Source organism: Mastomys coucha, unplaced genomic scaffold, assembly GCF_008632895.1.
Source record: "Mastomys coucha isolate ucsf_1 unplaced genomic scaffold, UCSF_Mcou_1 pScaffold22, whole genome shotgun sequence".
Lineage (NCBI taxonomy): Eukaryota > Metazoa > Chordata > Mammalia > Rodentia > Muridae > Mastomys > Mastomys coucha.
The window spans coordinates 248,660,513-248,687,108 of record NW_022196905.1 but is presented as its reverse complement, the minus strand read 5'-3'; the positions used below and the strand labels follow the sequence as shown (position 1 = coordinate 248,687,108).

The 26,596-nt window shown below is 45.7% G+C and overlaps 1 protein-coding gene across 5 annotated transcripts in view; it reads right to left on the bottom strand.

Moving 5' to 3' along the window:
* Nucleotides 1-26,596, bottom strand: part of Hydin (HYDIN axonemal central pair apparatus protein) — a 421,354-nt gene that overhangs the window by 103,481 nt on the left and 291,277 nt on the right. For all 5 annotated transcript variants that reach the window (XM_031341421.1, XM_031341424.1, XM_031341423.1 and 2 more), the window contains 14 exons: nucleotides 25,513-25,690; nucleotides 23,404-23,531; nucleotides 21,094-21,224; nucleotides 20,511-20,647; nucleotides 20,175-20,302; nucleotides 19,764-19,955; nucleotides 19,316-19,465; nucleotides 17,729-17,968; nucleotides 15,362-15,524; nucleotides 13,158-13,331; nucleotides 12,080-12,253; nucleotides 11,371-11,544; nucleotides 6,489-6,703; nucleotides 2,182-2,319 (listed from right to left, as the gene is read on the bottom strand). In XM_031341421.1, coding sequence (XP_031197281.1) covers nucleotides 2,182-2,319; nucleotides 6,489-6,703; nucleotides 11,371-11,544; nucleotides 12,080-12,253; nucleotides 13,158-13,331; nucleotides 15,362-15,524; nucleotides 17,729-17,968; nucleotides 19,316-19,465; nucleotides 19,764-19,955; nucleotides 20,175-20,302; nucleotides 20,511-20,647; nucleotides 21,094-21,224; nucleotides 23,404-23,531; nucleotides 25,513-25,690 — 2,322 coding nt within the window. The remainder of the gene's footprint in view (nucleotides 1-2,181; nucleotides 2,320-6,488; nucleotides 6,704-11,370; nucleotides 11,545-12,079; nucleotides 12,254-13,157; nucleotides 13,332-15,361; nucleotides 15,525-17,728; nucleotides 17,969-19,315; nucleotides 19,466-19,763; nucleotides 19,956-20,174; nucleotides 20,303-20,510; nucleotides 20,648-21,093; nucleotides 21,225-23,403; nucleotides 23,532-25,512; nucleotides 25,691-26,596) is intronic.

Below are 26,596 nucleotides of genomic sequence, written 5' to 3'. Positions count from 1 at the left end.
CCCATTCCTTCCCCACTCCCACTGCTCAACAACACACCCACCCTCTCCTGCTTCCTGGCCCTGGCATTCCCCTACACTGGAGCATAGAAGGAGGAGGTCTTTCTATGAAACTTATTGATGTAAATGAAGACTAAATGCCTTAATGATGCATTTATGAAAGAGTGTAATGGCAGGTGATTGAAGAACAAAGGATTTATTCCACCTGTGTGTGAAACAAAGAAAGTGTCAAAAGGTCTCAAAAGCTTTGTGAGGTGTACGAAATTAAGACGCAAAGGAGAGAAAAGGGAAGGGTTCTCACAGTGGGTGGAGAACCTGGCAGCAAGAGCCTGCTTGAGCTTTCCTTTTTGTGTATGTACATGTGTGTACATGTATGTGTGCATGTTTGTGTACAGGTGCATATGCATGCACATGCAAGTGGAAGCCAGAGGACAACCTTGGATGTTATTCCTTGACAGCTGTCCGTCTCCCTTCTCTATACCTCTGTCTGTCTGTCTCTCTCTTTCTCTCTCTTTCTCTCTGTCTGTCTGTCTCTCAAAAAACCAAGGTCTCTTGTTAGGACTTGGGGTTCACTGATTCTCCTAGGCTATCTGGCTAGTGAGTCTCAGGGATCCTTTGGTCTCTGTCTGCCGAGATCTCAGGTAGGAAGTATGTAAAACCATGCCCAGATTTTTATGAAGTACCCGTTGGGAGACCCAACTCAGGCAAACACTTTACCACTAAGTTGTCTCCCAGGCCTGTAGCTTTCTTAGCAGCCCACTGCCTTGGAGTAGAATGACTTTGGCAATGTCACTGGACTGGAATGATCTTGGTGTTACAACCACTGAAGAATGGCTTTTCCTGCAATGTGGTATTACTTGAAGGAGCTCAGTGGGGCCACCAACGGTCAGGACTGAGCATGTAGACTGGAACTGAACCCCCGGCACCCAAGCAGGTATCAGGCAGGTGTGCGCTATTTGCAACCCCAGCACTTGGGAGGCCCAGCTGGGACCTCTGCAATAAACTGCTTAACAAGATTAGCCAGGATCGGTAACTTCTGGCTGCCGTGAGAGACCCTACTTCATAAATAAAAAGTGAAGAGCAACTGAAGACAATTGATATCAATTTCCAACCCATGACTTCCAACCCATGTGGGCTCTCTGTCTGTCTGTCTGTCTCTCTCTCTTTTTCTCTCTCTCCATCTCTCTCTCTCTCCATCTCTCTCTCTCTCTCTTTCTCTCTTCCTCTCTCTCTCTCTTACACATACACACACACACACACCCTATGCACATGAACACATGAAAACAATGTGCACTTAATAGCTGCCAAGGCCACACACAGCTCTGGGGCCTCCTAGGCCTTGCTGGTTGTGACTACAGAGCATTTACATAGTTTTTCATGTGTCCACGTGATGCTGGAGAGAAAACCAAGGCCCTGAGCAAGCCAGGCAGGCACTCCTCCACTGAGTGGCAGCTCCAGTCTCCCCCACCCTGCCCCCCAGGTTCTTAAAAAAAAAAACAAAAATCACATTGGTTTTAGCCTTAAAAGCAGTAGGCCTTTAAGAAGAATTGAGAAAGACAAAAGGGATGTAAAATCCATAGACCTACTACCCAAAGAGAGTAACACTTAACTCATACTGTGGGAGGTTTTGGTCAATGCATGTGACATTATTTGCAAATATATAAAATATAATTTTGCTTTACATATTAATTTGCTTCACATTACACTATGAAAACATTTTTTTTTAAACAGCAATTTATAGAGACCCATGTTTTATTTTTGAGACAAAAATCTCATTATGCAACCCAACCTGGTCTGAATTCTGCAATCCCATGCCCCAGCTTCCCGAGCGCGGGGATTACAGGTGTATAATACCATGTCAGGCAAGCTCGGACTTCTAGCTGCTCACATTGCTGCTCTTTTTGCTTTATTTCTTTGATGTGTAAACTTCTGCTCCCTGGTTCTTTAAAAAGCAGAGTGGCTTCTGACTGGAGGACAGGTAGAGGCCACGGGCAAGAGCTGACAAAAGGCAAGCAAGTGGCTGTTGAGTGTGAAGAAGCAAGCCCACGTTCCCTCTTTGAGCCTTTGAGTCCCATGGGCTCTGAGCCGCTGGGAGTGGCTGATGGCCTAGCATCTCAGCTCTCAGAGTGGGTCCAGTGTGTGAGTTCCAAGACTGCAATTTTGTGCGGGTGGGTGTGCACACACCTGTATCCGTTCGGCCAGGATCTGAATGAGAAGGTCATCTGGGAGCACACAGCTCATCAGCCCGGTCTCCCCTCCAATACTGGCACTGACGCTGAGCCGCCTCTGGGTGGGGCCGACAAGGAGAGGGCTGGAGGAGATCTGATGAGTGGTAAAAGGGCAGGAAGTCAGAAGCCAGCCTTATGTCTCAACGACTATACTATACATACTGGCCATGTAGCCTCCACATTAAAAAAAAAAAAAATCACACATTTCCTGCAGGCTCCTTATTTATAAACGAAGACTGTATTGCAAAAAGCATGATTCCCATTTTCTCTCAGGAATGGCTGGTAGCTTCAAGCAGGGATATTGCGGGAGGTTCTTTGTATGTGTCCTGACCTGTGTTTGACTGCCCATTCATTCACTCAACAGGTATTTACTGAGTTCCCATCATGCACCAGGCCCTCCATGTAGACTAGGCATCCAACAAGAAGCAGGGCCAGCAATGGTGCTGCCTCCATGGCTCTTAACAACGTTCTCATGGGAGACATAGAAACTGAGCGCTTTACTCAGGAACCGGCAATATTCACAGCAGGGAGACATGTGGTGGGAAAGTGAGCAGGCAAGGGAATGACAGTGCCCTGAAGAGGTGGAGAATCATGGGTGGATCAGAACCATGGCAGACTAAGACAAGAACTCAAGAACCATCTCTGTGAGGGAGCTGCAAGCTACCTCAGTGTATGTGTGTGAGAGCGAGCTTATTTGGGAGCACACAGGAGCTCAGCGTGTATAGAATCTGGTAAGCAATGGTGGCGGTGGAAATATAGGCAGGCGGGTGGATGTCTCGATGGGATTGGTGAGGGAGATGGGGGGGGTGACTGAGACAGGGGAGGTGGTGTTTGGAGGAAACAGTGAAGGGGATCTGAAGGGTGAGTTAGGAGCTGGAGGGGGATGAAGGACAGGTTAAAAAAAAAGGAAGGACACAATACAAAGGAAGAACAGGAGAGCAAGGACCATGGATTTAACCCCTGAAATGAATAAGAGGGAGAGGGGTGGATGGGGACCAGTGCACGGGTAGAGAGATCAGCCTGGGAATGAGAGCAGGGGCAGACGCTAGCTCAGCAGCTAGCTGAGGATTAAGTAGAACAGAGTGCCTCAGAGGTTAGGAAAGTGAGCAGGGCCAGAGGGTGGTCATTTCAAATGGAGGGCTAATTTGCTAGGGCAGACCATGGGGATAGGTGGTTTTAAATTTAAATTAGGGCTATTGAGGAGGGGCAAATAATTTTTTCCAGCCATAATCAGTTTGGTCTGGATGGAATTGAGTCCAGTGGGGCTGGAGATTGCCTGGAGAATATGATAAAGGAGAAGGCATAAGGAAAGAGTCCACGGTGGTGGGCCATGGGATCCAAGTGGAAGGAAAAGCACAGTGGGGTGGGCTATGTGCAGAGAGAACGAAGCCTGGAGGTTCCTGTGGGACCAGTTACCTGCCAGAATACATCATGAGGAAAGATCACTTGAGGATGGTGGCCAGTGTGTAGGGTGTGTGATACATCAGTAGTGAAGTTTATGGGTGGTGATGACCAATGTCTAGGGCACAGTGATGGTAGTGGGTAGCTGAGGAGACCCACTGAGGGAAGTAAGAATGTGAAACTAAATGTTACCCAAAAGATAGGATTTCTAACAAAGAAGTAAGACCTGATTGGAAAAAAGTTTTCTAAATAAAAGATGTTGTATTTCAGCCATATCTCCACTAAATGACACATTGCATGCACATTTCTTCCCATTGGCGACATCAACCGTCAGTCACAGGTGTCAGAGGGCTCATGTGCTATGAGAGTTTCAAGAAGACCAGCATTCACATGTTTGAGAAAAGTCCTCTAGCAGGGGATGTGGTTGCTCAGTTCATTTGGGTCTTGTCACACTGAGCAGTGCAGGGTTGTGTGTGAGTGTGCGTTTCGAGTGTGTGTATGCACATGTGGCACACAGGCTCTGATTTCTACTTCGACTTTTAGGGTTACTGTTTACTGACAGAGGGTTAGAATCAGAACTGGGATTTTCTGCTGTCCCCAGAACATTCTAAAACTTTTTACTTCTAGATGGAAAGAAAACAAAACTTACCGTGACACCCTATTTGTAACAAATATAAACATCTGTGTAAAAAACGTCATCTTAGCTCTCAGGAAAGAGGGTTAAAGGCTAGTGTTCCCAAAGAAAATGAGCCAGTGGTTCCAGTTTACAAGCTATTATGAATATAAAGCATTTATAGGGGGTGCAGATAGAAGTCCTTGTTGGGCATCAGCTTAGCCCCTGAGATGCTCCATCTACCTGTAGGTGTGAGATTGCTCCATCCACTTGTCCCATCTACATTCTGGTCTCCATTCCTGTTAGGAGCTAAATACTTAACCTGCATACCAAATCTAATGCTCAGTTCTTTCTTCTTCTTCTCTTCTTCTTCTTCTTTCTTCTTCTTCTTCTTCTTCTTCTTCTTCTTCTTCTTCTTCTTCTTCTTCTTCTTCTTCTTCTTCTTCTTCTTCAGATTTATGTATTTATTATATGTAAGTACACTGCAGCTCTCTTCAGACACATCAGAAAAGAGCATCCAATCTCATTACAGATGGTTGTGAGCCACCATGTGGTTGCTGGGATTTGAACTCAGGACCTCTGGAGGAGCAGTCAGTGCTCTTAACCACTGAGCCATCTTTCCAGCCCCTCTCTTTATTCTTACAAAGGTCTACAAGCCTGTTGTATCCCCCTGCCTATCTGATGCACAGCCTCTTTTCTATAAGGACCTTCAGCTATCTCCATCCACCTCAGCCAGCCACCTTGAAACACTCACTGCCTAAACAGCATGATTCCAAGGCTCTGAGTGTCTGAAGACCCTCAAATCTTCCTGTTCCCCCTTCCATGCCCTCTAATTCCTTCTCTACTTTGGCTGGCCTCTTCTTACGGACTTCACCTCAACTGCCTTGTACCTAGTGCTGAGCACACTCTTCCTCTGCTCCAGCGATGACACCATCTTGTTTCTCTGTCTCTGAATGAGGGCTGCTAGGGGCCACTTGGGGGAAATAGTAAAACTGTGAACTTAAGGTTCTAGTTAAAGTTGGGCCACTGGCATTCTCAACTCTCTCTTCTGTATGCAGCACTAGTTTCTGGTCCCCTTGTGACAGTGGAGATATTTGTGTGCTACCATTCCTCTGTAGGAAGGCAGCACACAACCCCAAGCTCCTCACTGCCTCCTATAAAAGACCACATTTCCTGTACACATATCAGAGTGACGGGGTAATATTTTCCCCAACCTCCACCCTCCATCTCATGTCTTCTATCCTTAGCTGTATCTTTTTCTTCTTTTGAACCTTTATGGATCCCAGAGGATGTTAGCGCTGTTATCTTTGAACTGATTAACCCTTTCCCTTCTTGCTTCTCTTGGGATCTCATTTCTTCTTGGGGGGACCTTATATTTTACAAGAGTGCCTTTACCTTTTCCTTTCATCTACCCACCTACTCTTCCTGCTCTTTAAGAAGACAATAAAATGATTTATTCTGAGCCGAATGTGGGTGCTGATGGCTTGGGAACACAGATGTCACCATGAATGACAAGTCTCCCAGGACTGTGTTTGTTTCAGACCTGCTTCCTACTTTTGCCTGGTTTCTCTCCCAGTGACCCACCCCACACTTGACCTTGGGCATGTTCTCTGGCAACTCCTTCCAGCCTTTCTGCTCACATTTTTGGGGCGTATATTTACTTGACCTCACTATATACCCACAACTCATTCCTTGCTTTCATCAGAAGCCTCTGCTTTTAGCATGGCTTTTTGCCAAGATGGCGCTTTACATCCCTCAGCATGTGGCTGGAGCCAAGTGACTTCTTTATGACGTATCCTCACTTTCCCTACAGCCCTGCACCACTTATCTTAGTGGTCCAATCCTTTATGTTCCTCTTGTGCTGGTTTGAGACATAGGAGCTTTATTATTATTATTATTATTATTATTATTATTATTATATTCTAAAAATGGTTAAAATATTGGCCATTTCCCCACAGTTCAACTTAATTTCTCCTGTGGCTATCTCCTGTCACCATTTTACTTCAGGTAATTTGTAGGCATAATTGTCTTCTTCATTCATTGACTTTTCACTGGTGGGGCTTGAGTGGGAGACCTTGCTTTCATCACCCTCACCCCTCTGGGATCCAGCATGGTGCCAGTAATAGAATAGCACTTACTGGGTATCAGATACCTGCCTACTAATTTCTGAAGGAGTGGTGTAGGGCAGCCACAGGGTGCTATGAGGAGGAGGAAGGATCCCAATCCTCTTCCCGGGGGTCCCTGCGTACCTGCGGTGTTTCGGATTGGTGCTGATGATGCTGCTTCTGAGACCCCGACAAGTGGCTCTCCGCCTTGCCTTTGGGGACCATCATGCTCCCTCGAACGCTCTTCGGAACTTTGTATTCCTGGGTCATGAGAGTGAGTTCTGAGGTAAACCTGCCCAAGTTCTCCGTGCTTAGTCGTGCTGGTGCCCCAATGTTTTGGGTCACTGAAGATTCCTGGGCTGTTAGGACAAGGTGGGGTTTTAGTAAAAAGTCATCCTATGAAGGAAAGGACAGTGAGGGACAATACACCAGAAGCCTATGTTATTTGCTTACAGAATACCGAGCACTCTTCACGTACAGATGACTGACCTGGGCTGGAAGAAGAGGCTCCAGCCACCAGGCATGGGAGGATGGCTCCTTTGAAGTTCTGAGTTCTTTTGTGCCTGTATCAGTTATGTTTTTTTTTTTTTATTGTTGTGATAAAATACTATGACCAAAGGCAATTTCGTAGACTTTTCGTTTTTATTTTGGTCCCTACCAACTGGGATCAAGTGTTCAAATATTTGAGCTATGGGGTGGGGAGGATCATTTCTCATTCAAACTACCAATATTGCCCATCCTTTCAATAGCTCCTGCAATGGTCTGTGCCCATTTCTTTCCCAGCCCAGAGGCCAAGGATTTCTTAAGTTGCTTGTGCACTAAGGCCTTGCCTTGGAAATCTGACACTTAACCTTCTGAGCTTTTGGGCAGTGGCAAGGTCAAGGAGCAGATAGGGCAGAGTTTTTTCTGCCCTCAGCAGAGCCAACTCCAGTGAATGAATGAATGAGTGAATGAAGCAAGAAGTGTCTGATTATTAGCAAATGGGACCTTCACTCACACAGTTAATTTCTATGTTTTGTTCTTGACTCCCCTTCCAAGCAGACTGCTACCTTCTCAGCTACCTCTTGTGAAATACTTTATAAAATGTCAGTTAAAGTCTACATAGATAAGCTCTTGCTAGAGTGTCTTTGTGCTGGTCCTGGGCCTCAGAGTCTTCTTCCGGCCCCCTTGCCTGACATATTTGCCCTGTCTCATGGTGTCCCCTGGGATTCTGACTTTAAAGATGGACTAGGCACCCCTGAAGGAGACCAGGGTGGAGAACACACTTTTTGCATCATAAGCTAAGCGACATCCGTGGTCCTCTAGGTCTTGGAGAGACTCGAACTCAATGCTCCTGCCAATCATCTCAGCATATAACTCTCCAGAGTTGGCTCATAGCCAGTTACCTCTGGCTTACTGTTTCCTGCAACTCCCTCCTCCCTTCCTCCAGGATTTGGGGATATGTACAGAGAAGCCACATTACACCTGTTGGAGGAACTAGGGAAGCTGAACCCTCTAGTAGAAGAGCCACAGCTGAGTTCTGCAACAGTTATGGAGTGTGCTAGTCTTATAACTCACCAGATCTCCATCAGGCCCATCACCAGATCTCCATCAGGCCCATCACAAGACCCTCACCAGGCCCCTCACCAGGCCCCTCACCAGGCCCTTCACCAGACCCTTCACCAGGGCCTTCACCAGGCCCATCACCAGGCCCCTCACCAGGACCCTCACCAGACCCCTCACCAGGGCCCTCACTAGGCCCCTCACCAGACCTCTCACCTGGCCCCTCCACCAGACCCCTCACCAGGCCCCTTACTAGGCCTCACCAGGCCCTTCACCAGACCCTTCACCAGGGCCCTCACCAGGCCCCTCACCAGGGTCCTCACCAGGCCTCTCACCAGGCCCCTCACGAGCCTCTAGCTGTCACACTCTTCTGCCACACCCTCCATATTTCAGTAAGAGCATCTAGACACACCTTAGCAAAAGTTTTCATTTGAACACATGACTTCCTTTTTTTCCTTTCTCCCTCTGTTTTTCTTTCTTCTTCTTTTCTCCATCCCTCCCCTGTTCCCTGTCATCATTTCACCCCCATCTCCATCACTGCCCAATTTTTCTGAATGGTGATCAAAACCACCGCTGTCACAATGATGTCTATAATTAAAAAATTTCCAGTAGCACATAAAAGTAAAAAAAAAAAAAAAATCAACTACAAGCCGGGTAGTGGTGGCACATGCTTTTATTCCTAGCACTTGGGAGGCAGAGGCAGGTGGATTTCTGAGTTCGAGGCCAGCCTGGTCTACAGAGTGAGTTCCAGGACAGCCAGGGCTATACGGAGAAACCCTGTCTTGAAAAACAACAAACAAACAAACAAACAAAAAAATCAACTACAATGGTATGTTTTATTTAGCCTAGTACATGAGGATGCATAGGTCAATAGCTAAGCCAAGCATAAAAACCTGTCACTGACACTGTGTTGTTGTTTAGTCCCCTCCTCCTAATGTGTCCTCAGAGGCCCAGAGCACACCGTGCTCTTACAGTTCCCATAAGCCTGACCTAGCCATGATTCAAGCACTCAGAGCTTCCTGTAGCTAGTGGCTTCTGCTTGGCACAACATGAAATAAATGAAGTGAGAACAGTATGTTACCTAGAGCAAAGGGCTCCAGAACAAGGAGGACAGAAGCCATGGAAGCCTCACTTCTCTTCCCTTTCTCTCTCCTCTTCCCTACCACCTGCCCTGCTGAGTCTCTGCCTTTGGGGCTATACCCCATCTAAGTGTCTCCTGGGTTCTCTTCCAGTTCGTCCTGCTAACATTGCAAGTCTTCTCCAGGGAGTTCCCTTCTTCTCTGGGACAGTTGCATCTTTGCAGTGTCTGTAGCTCTCACTTGACTGATGGACTCCCCTAGCTCTGCCTCCAGCTTGATGGTAATCAGTTCAGAGGCTCAAATCCACCACTTCTTGGGATGCTAACACAGTGACATGGTCCACTGGGATGCTAAAACAATGTCAAGGATTACTGAGATGCTAACATGATGGCAAGGATCACTGAGATGCTAACATAATGACATGGACCACTGGGATGCTAAAACAATGACATGGTCCACTGGGATGCTAAAACAATGGCGAGGATCACTGGGATGCTAAAACAATGACATGGTCCACTGGGATGCCAACACAATGGCAAGGATCACTGGGATGCCAACACGATGGTAAGGACCACTGGGATGCCAACACAATGACATGGTCCACTGGGATGCTAAAACAATGGCGAGGATCACTGGGATGCTAACACAATGACATGGTCCACTGGGATGCTAACATGATGTCAAGGATCACTGGGATGCTAACACAATGGCAAGGATCACTGGGATGCTAACACAATGACATGGACCACTGGGATGCTAACATGATGGCATGGACCACTGGGATGCTAACATGATGGCATGGACCACTGGGATGCTAACACAATGACATGGTCCACTGGGATGCTAACATGATGGCATGGACCACTGGGATGCTAACATGATGGCATGGACCACTGGTTTATCAGATACAGAATATTTAAGAGAGAGAGAATTATGATGTTGCCTGGGATTTTCCCTAAGGAACCATTTCTCTTACCTACCCAGCAAAGAACCTTGTTTTCCCATGAACATCTCACCTGCTAGTTGAGAGTCAATCAACTAGCAGGTGTGGGGTGCTACCAGGAACTGCATCATGCTGTTAGGAGTGTTCATAGAGAAAGCTCCAGTCAGATCCTGCTTTGAATCCAATGTTTGTTTTCCTTGTGTTGCTGCTTTCCTGACCCATGGTCCTCAGATGACTGGATGAAGTCAGAATTCTTGGCTTGTACTAGGAAGACCATACCAGGCTTCTCTATGCTGAGATCCAAATATTCAATCCATTTTCTTAAGCTTCCTCCTCTCAGGATTCCTTGCAGGGTAAATGACACCACTCTCCTTGTTTCTATGACTAGAGGTCTCTGTGCTCATCCCTTGAGCATCCCTGCTCCTTCAGTCCTCTACCACGTATATATACATAGAGCCAGCTGGACCAAGGCCATTTTTTCCCTGATTTTCTATTGTTCCCTTTACATTATGAGAGTTACTTTTCTACTATTGCTTTTGGATTTCTAGGAGACAGACCATAGTCACCCCCAACTCTTTTTATTCAATAGAATTAAAATCAAAGCTAATTAAAATTGATCCATCATACAACCAGCCTCTCCACCTCTGATTTACTCTCAGTCTCTTTGATTTCTTGGTCTTGCCCTTGTCTCTAATTTGCCTGTTAATATTTGCCCGATCCTCAAAGCCCATTTCCATGAAGATTTCCCCAAACCACCTTTTCTGGAACCTTCTAGTCCCAAACTTATTCTCTCAAAGAAACCAAAAATTTTTATGGTTGTAGCATTTTCTTGTGCTGAATGAACTCATTGTTGTCTCCTCTCTAAGTGACAAACCAACCTTAATATATGGTTGTAGCTCTTCCTGGTCCTGTTTCTCTACTGTGCCAAGCACACACCTTCAATGGTCATGGGATGATACCTCTGCATGCACGCTGGGTGAAGAGAATCCTCTAGCAACATGTCACACATCGGCCTTAGACCAGACTACAGGAGAAGGAGCTCAATGAGCTGTTTTACCAGTAAGCGTCCCGAGGTGATAGGTTAACTTGAAAGGTGCTTGCTAGGCAAGCATGAGGACCTGAGTTCAATCCACAGAAACCATATAAACAACCAGGTATTGTTTATGTAGCATGAACTTGTAAGCCCAGTGCTGGGGAAAAAAACCAGCAAGAAATAGCAACCAGTAAACTCCAGACCCAGGAGAGACCTTATCTCAATAAACCAGGTGGGCAGCCTCTGAAGTAGGACACCCAAGGTTGTCCCTTGCACTTTCACATGCACATGCCCTTACATGCATATACATGCACATGCACAAGCACATGCACACACACACATGCAAGCGTATGCACACACACACACACACACACACACACACACACACACACATACACATACACACACACATGCAATCATAGGCCTTACCTGACTCCTCTGCTTCCCTCATGGACTGCTCTATGGCAGCTCTGATGCACAGCTCCCGGGCCCGAATCCCTAGGATGTTGTTAGTGTCTGACAGGGCTTCTAAGACAATGGAGTCAATGTTCAGACAGGCTGCATTGTAGAACTTGGCCATGCTGATGGCATTGGCTGTCTTTCCTGTAAAAACATCCAGGGCATTGACTCTTAGGTGTCTCATTTGCTCAGGGTCCTAGACAGAGGTCTGCAGAACAAAGTACCCTATGGACTGGTTTCTGAGTGCTTCGCCTCCAAGTCTCTTAAGTGGCCAGAGATAGCAGCAGCAGAGACGAAGCAGCATTATGCCATGAATAAGAGCTGTGCATCTATCCTTAAGCACAGGGGCATGACAACCAACAATCTCACTAGGCTTTCCACCTCAGATTGAAAAACAAGTTGTGCCTGATGATCTCTAAAGTACTGTGTAGCCCCCACTGTTTCTGATTCTAAGAGGAAGACACTGTCTTCTCTAATTGTGGTAAAGAAGACACAAAACTTCAGATCTCTTTTCTGTCCCCTCCCCACTCTGGGTACATGCCTGTGAGCATTGTTATGCTGCTCCTCAGATGAAACTCTTACGATCTGCCCTGATCAGAGCAGATGTTGCCAACGGTGCTGTAGGGAGGAGTCGTGGCATCTCTGATCACAGTCTCCCTGAGGGGAGATTGTTGCATACCTGACAAGGGCGTTCCGTGGACGATAATGGCGATGCCCTTCCGGTTCTTGGCCAGGCGGCCTTCTGCAGTAATGTCGATGCCCAGGTGGCGTGCAATTGCCTTGCTCACTGGGTTGCTCTCCACCTCTCCAACCTCCTCTATGGAGTGGCTGTCTGTGCTCTGCATCTTGTCGGCTGTGGATCCAAACCACAGAGAGCGTGTGCACAGGTGCACATCCTGGGATTTACATAGGGACATAGGCACCAACAGAGATGGGAATGATTTTTTTCCTTTAAAATACTCTCGTTCTTAAAATGCCCACTGCTGCAACAGTCCCTGCCCATGGTGCACAAGAATGCTTCATTTGGCTAATACTTTGTGTCTATATTTTAAAGTGAAGAAAAAAAAGATATTCATTGACTTAAGTTCCACCTGGAGGGCTTTTTGTTGTTGAAACATAGCAAGGATGGCCACGTGGAGGAGCCTGGATTTGGCTGTAGGGGAGGAGCCAGGACTGGGCAGTGGGGAGAAAGTGCCACAAAAGGTCAGGGACCCTCAGGGGCAAGTGAGCTGAGCCAGGTTGGGCACCAGGGATTCTGCCTTTGTCTCGGGGTTATCACTGTGCCCCTGAGCTTTAACTCAGATCTTAGAGAAAATAAAGGTCAGAAAAATGAATCCTAGATGCTGGAGGGTTTCTTAATGGTTTGATTGGAAGGATGTCTAAAAGAATGTTCTCAGGGTGTTTGTTTTTGTTTTTGTTTTTTTAACAGTTCCCATTTGGCTATACTCTTAACATTAAGGCATCAGATCTCCCTTATCCAAGTTAAAATGCAAGTGACTGCAGCAAAGAGGACATATCCCACACCATGCTGCAGGCTTCCATGTTCATAGCACAGTGTGAGTAGATGGGTCAGGTCTTCACCAGAGAGTATATGTGGTAGGTGGGAGGCCACTGCCAGAAACCAAGAGTACTCTTTATATGGAGAAAGATGCTTAGATCTTTCTTGAGCAGCCCTTTCATTTCTGCTTAGCCAGAACTTCCCCGCCCCCAGCAGTGTCTCCCCTTCCCCGCCCCGCCCCCCAGCAGTGCTCAGTTACTTTGCAACGTTAGTTTTTCCAGGCTTTCTTCATAGTCATCCTCATCTATGTAGTTTCTGGCTTCAACTGGAATATGCCGCTCTTCCAAGTTGGATGTGACAGAGATCCCTCGGCTAAGTGATGTCCTCTTTGTGCTGGCCGTTCCTTGGTCAGACATGTTCATTTCTTCCTCTTCTGCGGGGGAGAAGGGTAGAGGATGAAAACATGCCAGAAGAGAGTTGGAAGGGGAGCAAGGGGGATGGGGAAAGAGATCAGAGGAAAAAGGAAAATAGGAAATGGTGGGGTGGGAGGAGGAGCTAGGAAGGGTGAAGCTTGGAGGAGGGGCCAAGAGTCAGGGGTGAATATCGTCAAAATAAGTTGTATGAAATTCTCAAAGAATTAATACAAATGTATTATTTAATCATAATAAAAAAGAACGGCTGTGCTGATAATCATCCTGTACCTGCCCAATCCCAATAATCAAGACCAACCATGAGCCGCTCCAATGCTTCTTCTATGCGTAGCGTTTCAGCATTTAATCGTGTTTCAATACCAAGAGTATGCATTTGCCCCGGAAACTTGGAGAATTCCAAAGAGTCCCAGAATATAAAGTTTAAAATTGTCAAAAAGTTACAAGGATTGAGACAGACACAGGGTGACAGGAATTGAGGCTGGCTTTATAATCGCTGGAGCAGGAGAACTCTGCTGTGTACATTTTTAATTCTCAGGCTCTTAGAACGATGTGGAGGCCATTCTGTACACAACAGCTGGAGCCCGCTTCCACCCTCACTGCCTCGCCAACATTCCCAGGGTACCTGACCCCTGTCAGGCTACCACCCACCTTACTGCTTACTCTTCCACAGCATCTCAGTGGGTACAACAGGCTGTGACAATAGGTGATCCCCACTGACCTAGGAACCCCTCTGTTTTGTTTAGAACTGAGATGTGACTAGAGGCAGCTGCCCTCCCTGGGTCATGGTCAGAGAAAGGAGAGTCCATAGCATGAGCCAGTGTGAGCCAGTGTCAAGAGAGGTATTGATGAGCATCCAGCCTGGGTTGCCCCTGGACCCATCAGCTTGGATCCAGACCATCTTCTACTGGGACAAATGAAAAAAAAAAAACAAATTTATAACTTTAGTATGTATGGACTTCAAGAGCAACAAGGCTCTTACCTGTCTCCACAAGATCCTTTATACATGGCAGGCTCAAAGTCTCCTGAGGCTGCTAGACCTGAATGGACCTGTCTCTGATTATCTTCCTGACTGTGTGTCTCCTTACCAGCCCTTCTTCAGCTTAGCACTTGAAACGTGGTGGGTAATTTTAGGCATTCAAGTCTCCCTACATTGATGTACTAATGTTGTAACACCTCAATGTCTCAGAAGGTCATTTTATTTGGAAATAGGTCTTTTAAATAGGTAACTAAGGTTTCCAGGTCATCATAGAGGTATGCCTTGATTTAGTGTGACTGGTGTCAACATAAGAGGAGGTTAAGGCAGAGACACACAGTGGGAAGACACAGGAGGAAGAGAACTATCCATAAGAAGATGGGTTTCAGAAGGGACCAACTCCAGTGATACCTTGCCCCCATTATATCTAGCATCTAGGACTGTGAGAGCCACTTGCCCTGTGACATTTGTAAAACCAACTGCAACAAGTTACTGGTGCTGGATATGTGACCAGAGCACTGAGCAGAGAGATAGCCTTTCCTGCAAGCCAAGTGAATACCCTCTGTCTTCTCTTTCCTCAAGAGGCCACAAGGCTGGAGAAGAGGATTCCACATGGCCCATTAGCTCATTCCTTACATGCCACCATTGTTGAGCATGCCATGTACTGGCTGCTCTCCCATGTACTAGGTTTACAAGTAAGGGCTATGTGAGGATTGCGTGTGTGTGTAAGTATGTATGTGTGTGTGTGTGTGTGTGTGTGTGTGTGTATGTGTGTGTACACATGAGGAGGTCAGAGAACAACCTTGAGAGTGGTCTTTACCCTCTACCCTTGCTTTCAGTCTCAGTAACCCCTGGACCTTAGTGAGAGCAGACTGTGCCCAGCCTCTGCATCCTTAACACAAAGACCACAGGATCCATTTTGTAATAGTCTTAAACAGGATACAGCAGGCTCTGAGTACCTGGCAGGTACTCAAGAGTGAGCTGGTCCCATGGCAAGGGTAACTGGAAGAGAATGGGACAATGGCCCAGAGCTTGCTCAGCTCCATGTTGGAGTCTCACCATTCTCCAGGTTCTCCAGGTACTTGGCCTTCATGTACTCCTCTTTTGATTTCTTCATCTCCTTAAAGTAATCGTAGACTTCCTGTGGCAGCTTCTCCCCTGGGTTCCGGGGAGGCAGCAGCAGGGTGTTGTAGGAGTCGTAGCCCTTCAGTTGTCGCAACATCTGCTCAAGGAGAGAATGAGAACTACTGTTGGCCTCAATGGAGGTTTCCTCTTGCTTGTTGGCCTTATAAAAAACCCAAGGATGAGATTTGGAGAGATGGTTTGTGGGTGTTACGTGGTGAGGCCCTTTGGAGAGGTCTAAATATAGTGCTAAATTCTGAACTTGCAGGGATTCATAACCTTCATTTTGTTTTGTATTCACCCAAGCATTTCACATGTGGAGACATTTTTTCCTTTGAAAATAGCACAATAGACTCTTCTAATAACAAACATATAGAATTACATTATCATTCTTTAAAAAGTATAGTTACAAATAATTAATGAGAAGGGTATGTTCTGAAACATGAGATTGTGTTATTAGATGATTTTGTCACTGTTTTAAAACTGAGATGGCTATAATGTCACTAGGTGAGCTGTACTGGCTGATTTTGTGTGTCAACTTGACACAGGCTGGAGTTATCACAGAGAAGGGAGTTTCAGTTGGGGAAGTGCCTCTATGAGATTCAGCTGTGGGACATTTTCTCAATTGCCCCTTGTGGGTGGTGCCATCCCTGGGCTGGAGATCTTGGGTTCTATAAGAGAGCAGGCTGAGCAAGCCAGGAGAAGCAAGCCAGTAAGAAACATCTCTCCATGGCCTCTGCATCAGCTCCTGCTTTCTGACCTGCTGAGTTCCAGTCCTGACTTCCTTTGTGATAAACAGCATTGTGGAAGTAAGCCAAATAAACCCTTTCCTCCCCAACTTGCTTCATGGTCATGATGTTGTGCAGGAATAGAAACCCTAACTAAGACATGATCTAATCTTATGGGGTGATGTTATGCATGCAGGGTATTGTTAAGGAAAGAGTAATGGGATTATAAGTTACAATGACAATATATATGAGAATGTTATAATGAAACTCATTATTCTGTGTACTAGCTAAAAAAAATAATAAAAAAGTAACCTGTAATGGATCTTTAAATGGAAGGGAAATGGTAAAAAAAAAGAAAGAAAGAAGTATTGGAATATCAGGAAGAAAATGATGAATAATGGAAAGAGTAAAAGGCTAAATGCTTCTCCTCTGTGGTTTTCTAACAAAACAACATACAGTTACAATCTTATAAGGAAAGATTTAAGAAAGTTACATTAAAATGAGGAGCTTGATCCCCAATTGGTCATAATAAGTTACATAGACATAAGGTAACATGTGTAGCAGTAACTAAAGAAGCTATATAGAGACATATACTAAAAAATGCTCCACATAAGTTGAGATGGAATGACAAACAACATTGAAAGGACTGATAAGAAGGCAGCACAAAGTATACAGAGGACAAAAAGCAAAACCAACAAAAAAATGGCAGATACAGTTTTCAGTATATCAACCATTACATTAAAAGTAAATGGTTGCCGGGCAGTGGTGGCGCATGCCTTTAATCCCAGCACTTGGGAGGTAGAGGCAGGTGGATTTCTGAGTTTGAGGCCAGCCTGGTTTATAGAGTGAGTTCCAGGACAGCCAGGGCTACACAGAGAAACCCTGTCTCAAACAAAACAAAACAAAACAAAACAAAACAAAAAGTAAATGGTCTACATATTCAAACTAAGGGCAGAGATTTTAAAATCATTTATTTGTGTATGTGTGTGTGCATGTGCAGAGTATAGGTTGGTTTTTCACTATCTTCCTCAATCGTTCTCTACTTTCTTTCCTTGACTCAGGGTCTTTCACTGAATGTGAAGCTTACTGATTCAGAGAGCCTGGTTGTAAGTCAGTAAGCAGTATCCCTAGCCTATATTTCTTAAGTGCCCCAATTATAGGAAGTCTAAAAGAAAGTCATTCTAAATATAACACCAGGTTGTTACATGTAGTTCTTTACTGTGCAAATGTTGACCATAAACATACATTGGATTTATTATTTTTTTTAAATGTGCATATTGGAACTACAAAAACAAAAACAAAAACAAAAAAACAAAAAAAAAACCAAAAAAACAAAACAAAAAACCCCCCAAAACCCAAAAAACCAAAAAACAAACCAAAAACCTAAAACCGAACAACAATAAATTCTTATGTGGAGAGAAGAAGCAGCTGGAGAAAGTCTACGGAGGAGAGATTGGTAAATTGACAAGGAGAGAGGAGGGAAGAGACCGGAAGGAGGGGACTGTAGACAGAAGGACGCATGCCAGGGGTGGGGCTTGCCATGTCAGAAAGGCTGTTTGGTTTTGTCTCTGCTCACCTTTTCTTCCAAGAGATACTGCTGGTCAAATTCTAGAGAGTAAAACTCAATGGGAAAGTTGCAGGGGTTCCTCACAATCACCTCGGCCTCATCTCCTGCTGCAAAAGGCAGAAGGGGCCCCAGTTCCAGAACGGAAGGGCTGAATTCCAGGCGTGCCTCCAGACCTTGACCCTGTGCTAGAAGTGTTAGCTTCTGAGTGCTCTGGCCAATCTGGAACAGCAGGGATTGGCTGTAGAGCTTCTAGAAAACATGGAAAGAAAACACACACACACAGGCACACACAATGTAAAACTGAGAGCCACCAAAGGGACAAAACTTCTTGTCTCCAGATGAAGGGAGACATGTTTCCTACAGAACTGTGAAAAAGAAAAATAAAATATTAAAATAAAATAAAACACCCAAATCAGGCTAAATCTTTGCTAGTCTTAAGACACTTGTTGTTGTTGTTTTTTTAAAAGATTTATTTATTCTATGTATATGAGTGGTCTGCCTGCACACACACCTATATGCCACAAGAGGGCATCAGATCCTGGTCTAGATGGTTGTGAGCCATATCATGTGGTTGCTGGGAATTGAACTCAGGACCTCTGTAAGAGCAGCTAGTGCTCTTCCCCATGGAGTCTTGGGGCAGGGGGTACGTGCCTATAATTCCAGTACTTGGAAGGCAGAGGATCAAGGGTTCAAGGTCATCCTAGGTGCTACTTGGTGAGGGACTTCTTGAGATCCTCTCTGGTTCAGGATTTTAGTATTCTTGCCATGCTCTCCATTAGGAGTGGCTTTACACTTGTGAGGCTCGGGAAGGCTTTCTGCCAGGAAGGGCTGGCTGCCGTGATGACTTATGCTTCCTGTGTCACCCATGTTAATAGTCACCGGGTCACTGGTGGTGCACAGAGCAGTGTGCTGTGTGCTCCACTCGGTGTTATATGAGTCTTCAAAATGAGCCAAAGAGCCATGGCTGCAGCTCAGCACTAGCATATCTGAAATCTCAGCTTCCAGCTGCTTTTATGTTCTGGCTTGCAGGAAGGTAAGCACAGAGGACACAGGCTCTGTTACCTGATGCCCTAAGCAGTCTCGGCGAGGTCTCCTCTAATGAACCCCATTAATATTTCTGTAGTTGCAATGCTTAGAAACTATGTAGGATGAAGGAAGGCAAAGCAGTCGTGCCGGTTCAAATGAGATTTTTCTACTGAGTGAGTTTTAATATGAGACTTATGAAATTTCAACCCCCACTTTTGGAAGCTTTATTGGGTTTCAGAATTGCAATAAGGGAGTTTTGATATGGGAATATTATTGCTTCTTTATGTTGCCCATGAACAAGCTAGGGCTTAGTCAGACAAGTGATTTGGTCAACGATACACAGCCTGTAAATACTGAAGCAGTACGACACTAATACCATGCCACTGAGAAAGTTGAAGTTACTCATGTCTGCTGAGCCCAGCCCACTGGGCCACACAGCAAGTAGGTGAACTTGGAGGACAGGCCGTATGCGGAATGGGAGGTTTGAGTCTCAGGCAAGCCTGGGCTTAGACCTCAGAGAGACACAGAAGGGAGATCTCTACAAACCCTCATTTCTTCTTTCGAGCTTACCTCTTCTTTGGGCATGAATTTCACTTGCACATTGGCCCTCTCGCCGGGATCCAAGATGCCGGAAGTGGGTTGGATCTCAAAGATCCGAGACTTGGGAATCATCTCGGCTCGCAGTTTCCGCCGTAAATACTTTGGCATGTGTTTATCCAGCTGGGTTACGGATGTTAGACAGTTAGATTATGCACGTGGAAAGCAGATCCATTCCATTCCCCACGCATAGGAGAGCTGCACTTCCTGAGTGGCCTCAGGGAATGTGCACCGGAGGCAAAAGGGAAGACATTCTACCTGATGGCAAGGCCTGGCACAGCACTGAGCGCCAGGCTTAAGGTCTGTGCAATGCTTGACTCTGAGAGTCTTTGAACAGGAAGTTAAAATGATGGGAGGAAGAAGGGCCTAGAGTCCCAACTCTGGCTAAAGTAGGAAAGGAGAGATGGGGAACACAATTCACCTTGTTAGTAGACTTTGGGGTGTGGACGAACCATTCACAAGGGACTTGGAGATAGTTGGAAAGCTGAATGGTTTCCACCATGCACTGCCCACACTGAATCGTAGCAAATTCTATTTTGTTGCACGACAGGGTCATGCTTGGGATGATCACGGTGGCCTGGAGGCAGAGGTGAATGGTTGGCCCTCCGGACACCTGGAACAGACAGAAAATTACAGTTAACTTGTGGCTTGAAGTTAGGGAAAAAACACAACAAAACAGTGTCTCGGGCTGGAGATGTGGCTAGGTGATTGAGGTCTTGCCTGAGTGTCTCAGAGCCTGGCTTTTGATCCCCAGTACTGCATCACCTTGGGGTTTTCAACAGGATTGGTTGGGAACTTGGATGGCCATTGTATGCCCAGGGGTTCACTGTACCTTGATGGGGAGAACAACTTCTTTGTTCCCCATAGGAAGATTAGCCCCCTGTGGGTCACATCTCACTTCAAATGTTTCTGTCTCACAGTAAGGAAGGTTCTTTACACGGTCTAGCTCAGTGCTGAAGCCTGAACCAAGACAAAGGAAAAAAAATGTTTTTCATGAGCAAGGAAAATAACACATAGAAGCTGCTATGCCCTCTGCAATAGGCTGACCAAAGTATGGCAGAATAGCCCAGAAACTCCTTTAGTTGAGCGCAGAAGCAGCAGGAATGTCAGGGGAGTATGCACGTGCCATAGGCCCTGGAAGGATGGACATGCAGGTAGCTCCTGGTACCTGTTTCATGAAGGACATGCTTTTCTGCATGGAAGGACACAGGGAAGTGGCTGGTGTTGGTAATCTTGATGATGTGGGTTCGGACGTCACCAAACACAATGTAGCCAAAGTCCAGGATGTACTCTGGCAGCTGGACTCTGAAACAGTCAGAGGGATGTCCTAGTCACTGGTCACTTTCAAGCCCAGAAGGCCACTTTTCACAGAGGGAGAGAGTATATGTTCTCTTCTGTGTGCAATTTTGGTGTGTGTGTGTGTGTGTGTGTGGTGGAGAACAGCTAAGGACCACTAGATGAAGACTAGACACTCCAGGCATCTTCACAAGTCCACATGTGTGTCTTGGTCATTATCCAGTGACATGTTCAGTATGGGGCCCCAGGGAGCTGAGATGGGACCTGTCTACTGGATGTGGTGTTCTGGCTTTAAGAGCCACAATTGCCTGACTGGCTTGATGCTAGGGAGTGACCGCTAACATGAGGCTCCACGGCTTCTGGTCCCAGGTGATCAGTCAGTATCTCAGGAGACACAAAGAACTGCTTCAGCACACTCCAAAACAAAGGCAACACAAATGCAAGGAGGCCCTCACTTGGTTAGTTTTCGGCAACTCCGATAATTGAAGTAGGTGTCCTCGGTGGTATTAGAGATGCTTCTCTGGTGTTCCAGGGCATAGTCTTGGACTATAAGTCGCTCTACTTCCATCTGGAGGTGAGCACTTAGCTGAAGCGAGAGGGAGAGCGATTCAGAAGACTGTTCAACAATGTGTATTCTCTTTGCTCATTGTTGGTAGGATTTTTTTTTTCCCCCACAAAGGTTAACCTGATTCTTTATGGTTTCTGAGTTTTATATGTGTACTAAGTTAAGGTTAATAATGAATAGATTTTCAAGCACTTATAAATGAGGAAGTTTTTTTAAAAAAAGTTTTTATATTTGTTTATTTCACGTATATGAACATTTTGCCTATATATGTGTATGTGTTCTGTATATGTTCCTGGTTCCTGTGTAGCTCAGAAGAGAGCCACAGATGCCCTGGAGGTAGAGTTAGGAGTGGTTGTGAGCCACTGTATGGATGTTGCGGACTGAACTTAGATCCTCTGGATGAGCTGCATGTGCGCACAGAGATGCTCAACCCATCTCCCTGCATACAATACGGTCCTGCATCTCCCTGCCCAAACAATACGGTTTAAAAATGTTTTGCCATAGGCTGGCAAGATGGCTCAGCAAGTAAAGAGGCATTTGCTGCTGTGGGTGAAGGCCTGGGTTCTCTCCCTACATGGAAGGAAGAACTAACTCCTGAAAGCTGTCCTCTTACTGTCTCGTTGCTCTGTGACGTATGCACACTCCCCTGGCAAATACATGTATAATAAATGTTTTTAAAAATAAAAATGTTTTGACTAAAATTCTTAAGTACTATAGACCTACTGTGTGTTTTCTTTGCATGATTTCAGCTTCAATGGCCATTTTTATAGTCCTATGCAAGGACACAAAGTTAGGAATTCTACCCCCCAGTTTCTTCTTCAAAGTTTTACTTATGTGAAGATGTGTGTCTGCGGTTATGTGCACTTGAGCCCAGAGGTTTACAGTGGCCAGAGGCACTGGATCCCCTGAAATTAGTGTTTACAGGTAGAGAAGGTTTCCTTTTGCAGAGGATATTGTTTAAAGCAGATTCATGAGCGTTCTCAATGGCAAGAATGAGTGATTCTTAGTGCTCAGCTCTGGATGGTGCAACAATGTTACTTTCTCCCCTCACAAAGGCTCAGGGGACATCTTGGAAGAGCGAGTTAAAGGAATGTGAGATCAGAGGAGGTTGGGGGAGAGGCTTGCCATGAAGGTCTGGCTTTGGGACTCAGCATGGATGCAACACACAGGTACTCACAAGTTCTGTGGTTACCTGTACAACTAGATCAATCCAGTTAAAACTTCTAACACTGAGTGAGGAGGGATTCCCAATGCCTCACCCCTCGCTGAGCCGCCAATGGTGGCTGATGGCTGCCAATGGAGGGAGACTTTTCCTGGAAGAGGTGGATCTTGGTAGGTTGCTCATGCCCCAGTAGTTGACATCATACATATAAATATATGGGCTGTTCTAATTGGACTTGGAAGGTTTGAAAAAAGAGGGGGCATGAAGCTGGGAGGCAGATGGGAGAAAGGGGGAGGACTGGAAGGAGTGGGTGGGAGATGCATAGGTGACTAAGATACGTTGTAAATGTATATAAAATTTCCAAAAAAATGAAAAGAAAACAATTTTATGCTTAGTAATGGATCATCTTGATTCATCTCCCTTCCTCCCTTTCCTATAAAAACTTGATTTTCCTCCTAGATATCCTCTCCCAATACACCCTTCTTTATGATACACACAAGTGAAATGTCACCCCTACCTTGTTCCATATCTAATCAATCCTGACCATCCCAGGTCTGGAATATCCCTTGTCCCCACTCAGCCCTCTCTTCTGGGGCATCATAATCACTACTACCTTTCACCTAGAATCATCCCAAGAGCTTTAAAAAGCCTCTATCTCCTCATATCTGCTCTGGTTCCAATAAGCCCTGTCCCCTCATAGCTCCACAAGAAGCGACAGGGATCTTTCAGAGAGGCAAACTTAATTATGCGGTAGCACTTACCGGTAGAACATTTTAGCGCCTCCCTCTTGCCCTTAGGAAAAGTCCCAGACTCTTAATGGCTTCTCCACATAGATGCTCACCTCTATGGGTTTATCTTGCCTTCTTCCCAAGCCCCCCTTTTGCCTTGCTTGTATCTTTCACCACTCTGTTTCTGGGATAACTTGAGTCATCACCCTGCCCCACCCCGCCCTGCTCACCCCACCCAGCCTACTCTACCTATCCCGCCCTGCCCCGCCCTGCCTTGCATACATTCTGTGCAAGATGGAGCTACTCTTACTTCTGCAGTCTCCTCCTCTGGGAGTTCCTCAGGCATGACCTCAAAGTGATTGATGGCCTCATATTTACTGTACTCTTTTTCTATGTTTTTCTTTGCTTGTTCCAAGAAGTGTTCATACTTTTCATTGCCTGTGGAGGGTGGAGGGGAGAGGAGCAACCTGGTCAGACACAGAGATGTGCTCGGCCTCAAACCAGAACTCTCAGCTCAGGGGGGAGTGGAGGAGGAAAGTGAACGTTTTTTACATATTTACCATATTTTCTCTCCCTTTGGGGTGGATAGGTAATTTGTGAGTGAGACCTCACTGAGTTTAATGACACAGCACATGAGCTACGAGCTGGTCCTCAAGAGCACAAGGCACTAACAGGGTCCTGCAGGAACCTTCAGGTCCAGAGAGCCCCATGTGAGGGTCAGAGAGGAGACCTTTGCCTCCTGGTTGAAAATCAGGATCCCTGCAGGCTCAGAATCTACAATTGTAAGTCTGCTCAGTTGTCAATTCTAAACCTGACAGTCTCCTTCAATGCTGAACAAGCGGAGTAGCTGTCAGTGGCTTTTTACATGCTAAGGTCCTCCCAGTTAACATAAAGGGTCTGTTGGAGTCAACTTACTTTGTCAAGTGAGTCACAATACCCTTTAATGAAGGCAGGTAGACAGTTGGCAGGTGGATCTCAGATGCTCGCATTGGCCAAAAGTCACTGCGAATTCAAATGCTTTGAAGGTATAGGCGGGCAAAGAATTAAATAGCCTACTATGAAAAATGAGAAGTGTTGAAACGAGTCAACACCAGTGCTTAAGGCCAAATGTTGTTCAGATGTTTGTAACCACACCTTCTATCTTATGTTGCTAACAGAGATCCTGATTTTCAACCACGAGGCAAAGGGCTCTCCTTCCTGACCCTCACAGCAGGTTCTCTGTACCTGCAGGCTCAGGACCTGCAAATTCAAACACTTATGGATGAAAACTGCATCTGTACTGACTCTGTACAGACCTTTTCTTGCTATTGTGTCCAGGCAATTGAGTGCAATTACTGCTTACACATCTCTTCTATTGTATTGGGCACTGTGAGTCTAGAGGTGGTGGGATGAGGCACACGGGAGGAAGTGTGTAGGTTCCATGCAAATACCACGACATTTTATGTGTGGGTCTTGCGCATGTGTGGATTTCAGCAGCTGAGGGCCTGAAGTCAGTCTCGAGCAGATCCTGAGGACTGAAGGCATGTGTGGAGGTGGGTTACCCTTCTTTGATTGAAGTTCTAATATTAGGGTATAGTATGGTCTTAGCCTTATTCACATTTATATAATATGAAATACAATATAATATGAAAACATATCATGTCTCCAGGTGGCTGATAGTTATAATTTAATGGATGATGCTTAGTGGGTGAGTTTGTGACTTTAGGAGGAGGATGAGGGCTGGGAACTGAGCTTTCATCTGAAACCCTGTAGGGGAAGCAGATCTAAGAAATGCAAAGAAGGGGCCATGAAGAGCAAACAGTTTCCACTCATCCTTGGTCCTGCCCTGGGTCAGGAAGAGCCAGTTAAAAGAGCCTCTAAGCCAAGTATTGGGACCCACCAAGGCAGAATTACCAGCCTGACACAGGAAGATGGCTCTGGGACCACATGGAGCTAGGCACAGAGGGCAACTAGCTAATGATACCTAATTTCAGCATTTAGGCATGTAACCCTGAGTAAAGGTCTAAAGACTATGGCTGCTTTCCTTCGAAGGTTACATTTTGAGGTTTCTATACCTGACACTATACCGGACTCCAGCTCCAACATGAAGATGCCAGATGTGTTACTGGGAGAGGAGACTGGGAGACACACTTTGGCTGAGGAATACACACTTGGCCCAAATGTCACCACATTGGTGTTGGTGGGAGTTAATTGATGGCAAAATTGGCTGAGTCTTAGTTTGCAATGGCCACAGTTCGAGTCAAATCTACCTCTTGTCCCCCACCCCTGACAACTGAGGCACAACATAGAATACTAGAGAAGATTTTTCAGACAAATAAAATGACTAAACAAAGTGAGCAGCCACTAATCTTCTTGCTGGGAGTGGATGGGTAAGTTATTACAGTGGTGGAGGGTAAGCTATTGCAGTGGGTGGAGGTACCTCGGAGGTTCCTGTGTAAGTCAAGGCTGATTCGTGGAAAGATGCCCTCTCCATACAGAGTGATATTTTCTGGGACCAGATGGGCGATCTGTATCTGGAAGTTTCTTTGAAAGACCTCAGGTATTCCAGGCAAGTAGTAAATTTTCAACACCTGCTCCTTATTCGACTGGATAAAACCCTGCATGATAAAGAGACCAGAGAGAGTGTGATGGTGTGCCCCGGGTTCATGATTCTGATCGGTGGTTAGACATAGCATGGCACTGTAAGAAAAAGCTCCAGAGAAGTGGGCAGCCTAGGGGCAGGCCCTGGCTAAAGGAGGAATTTGAGGAACAAATAAAACATTTTTTTTTTTTTTTCTGAAACAGGGTTTCTCTGTATAGCCATGGCTGTCCTGGAACTCACTCTGTAGACCAGGCTGGCCTCGAACTCAGAAATCTGCCTGTCTCTGCCTCCCAAGTGCTGGGATTAAAGGCATGCGCAGCCACTGCCTGGCCAAATAAAACATTTTTAAAGTAGCTCGTTTCTTTCTTAATGCCTATTTTTTTTTTTTTTTTTTTTTTTTTTTTTTTTTTTTTTTTTTTTTTTTAGTTCTTGGTATATTCTATACCCTAGTCCTGTATGGGAATGAGTCACCAGCAGAGATGCCTTCTCACGCTATGGGCTGACCATCCAACTACTTCTCATTTTCTTCCTCTGTACAGAAAGAAGCTTTTAAGTTTCAGAAAGCCCATTTGTCCACTGATGCTCTTACTTCCTATGCTACTGGGGTCTTACTCAGAAAGCTCTCACCTGTACTTATGCATCCAAAATGTGCTTTTTCCTTTAGCAATTTTTCAGTACCTGGATGGTCTTGAACTCACAGAGATCTGCCCACCTCTGTCTCCCAGTGCTGGCCTCAAAAGTGTGCACCACCACACCCTGCCAGACTAGCAAGTTGTATGTTGAGGTCTCTGATCCATTTAGGGTTGAATTTTGTGAAGGGTCAGAGGTAAGGATCTGGTTTTATTTTTCCAGCTTTCCTAATACCAGTTGTTGAAGGTACTATATTTTCTTTCATGTGTATTTTTGGCATCTTTGTATTAAA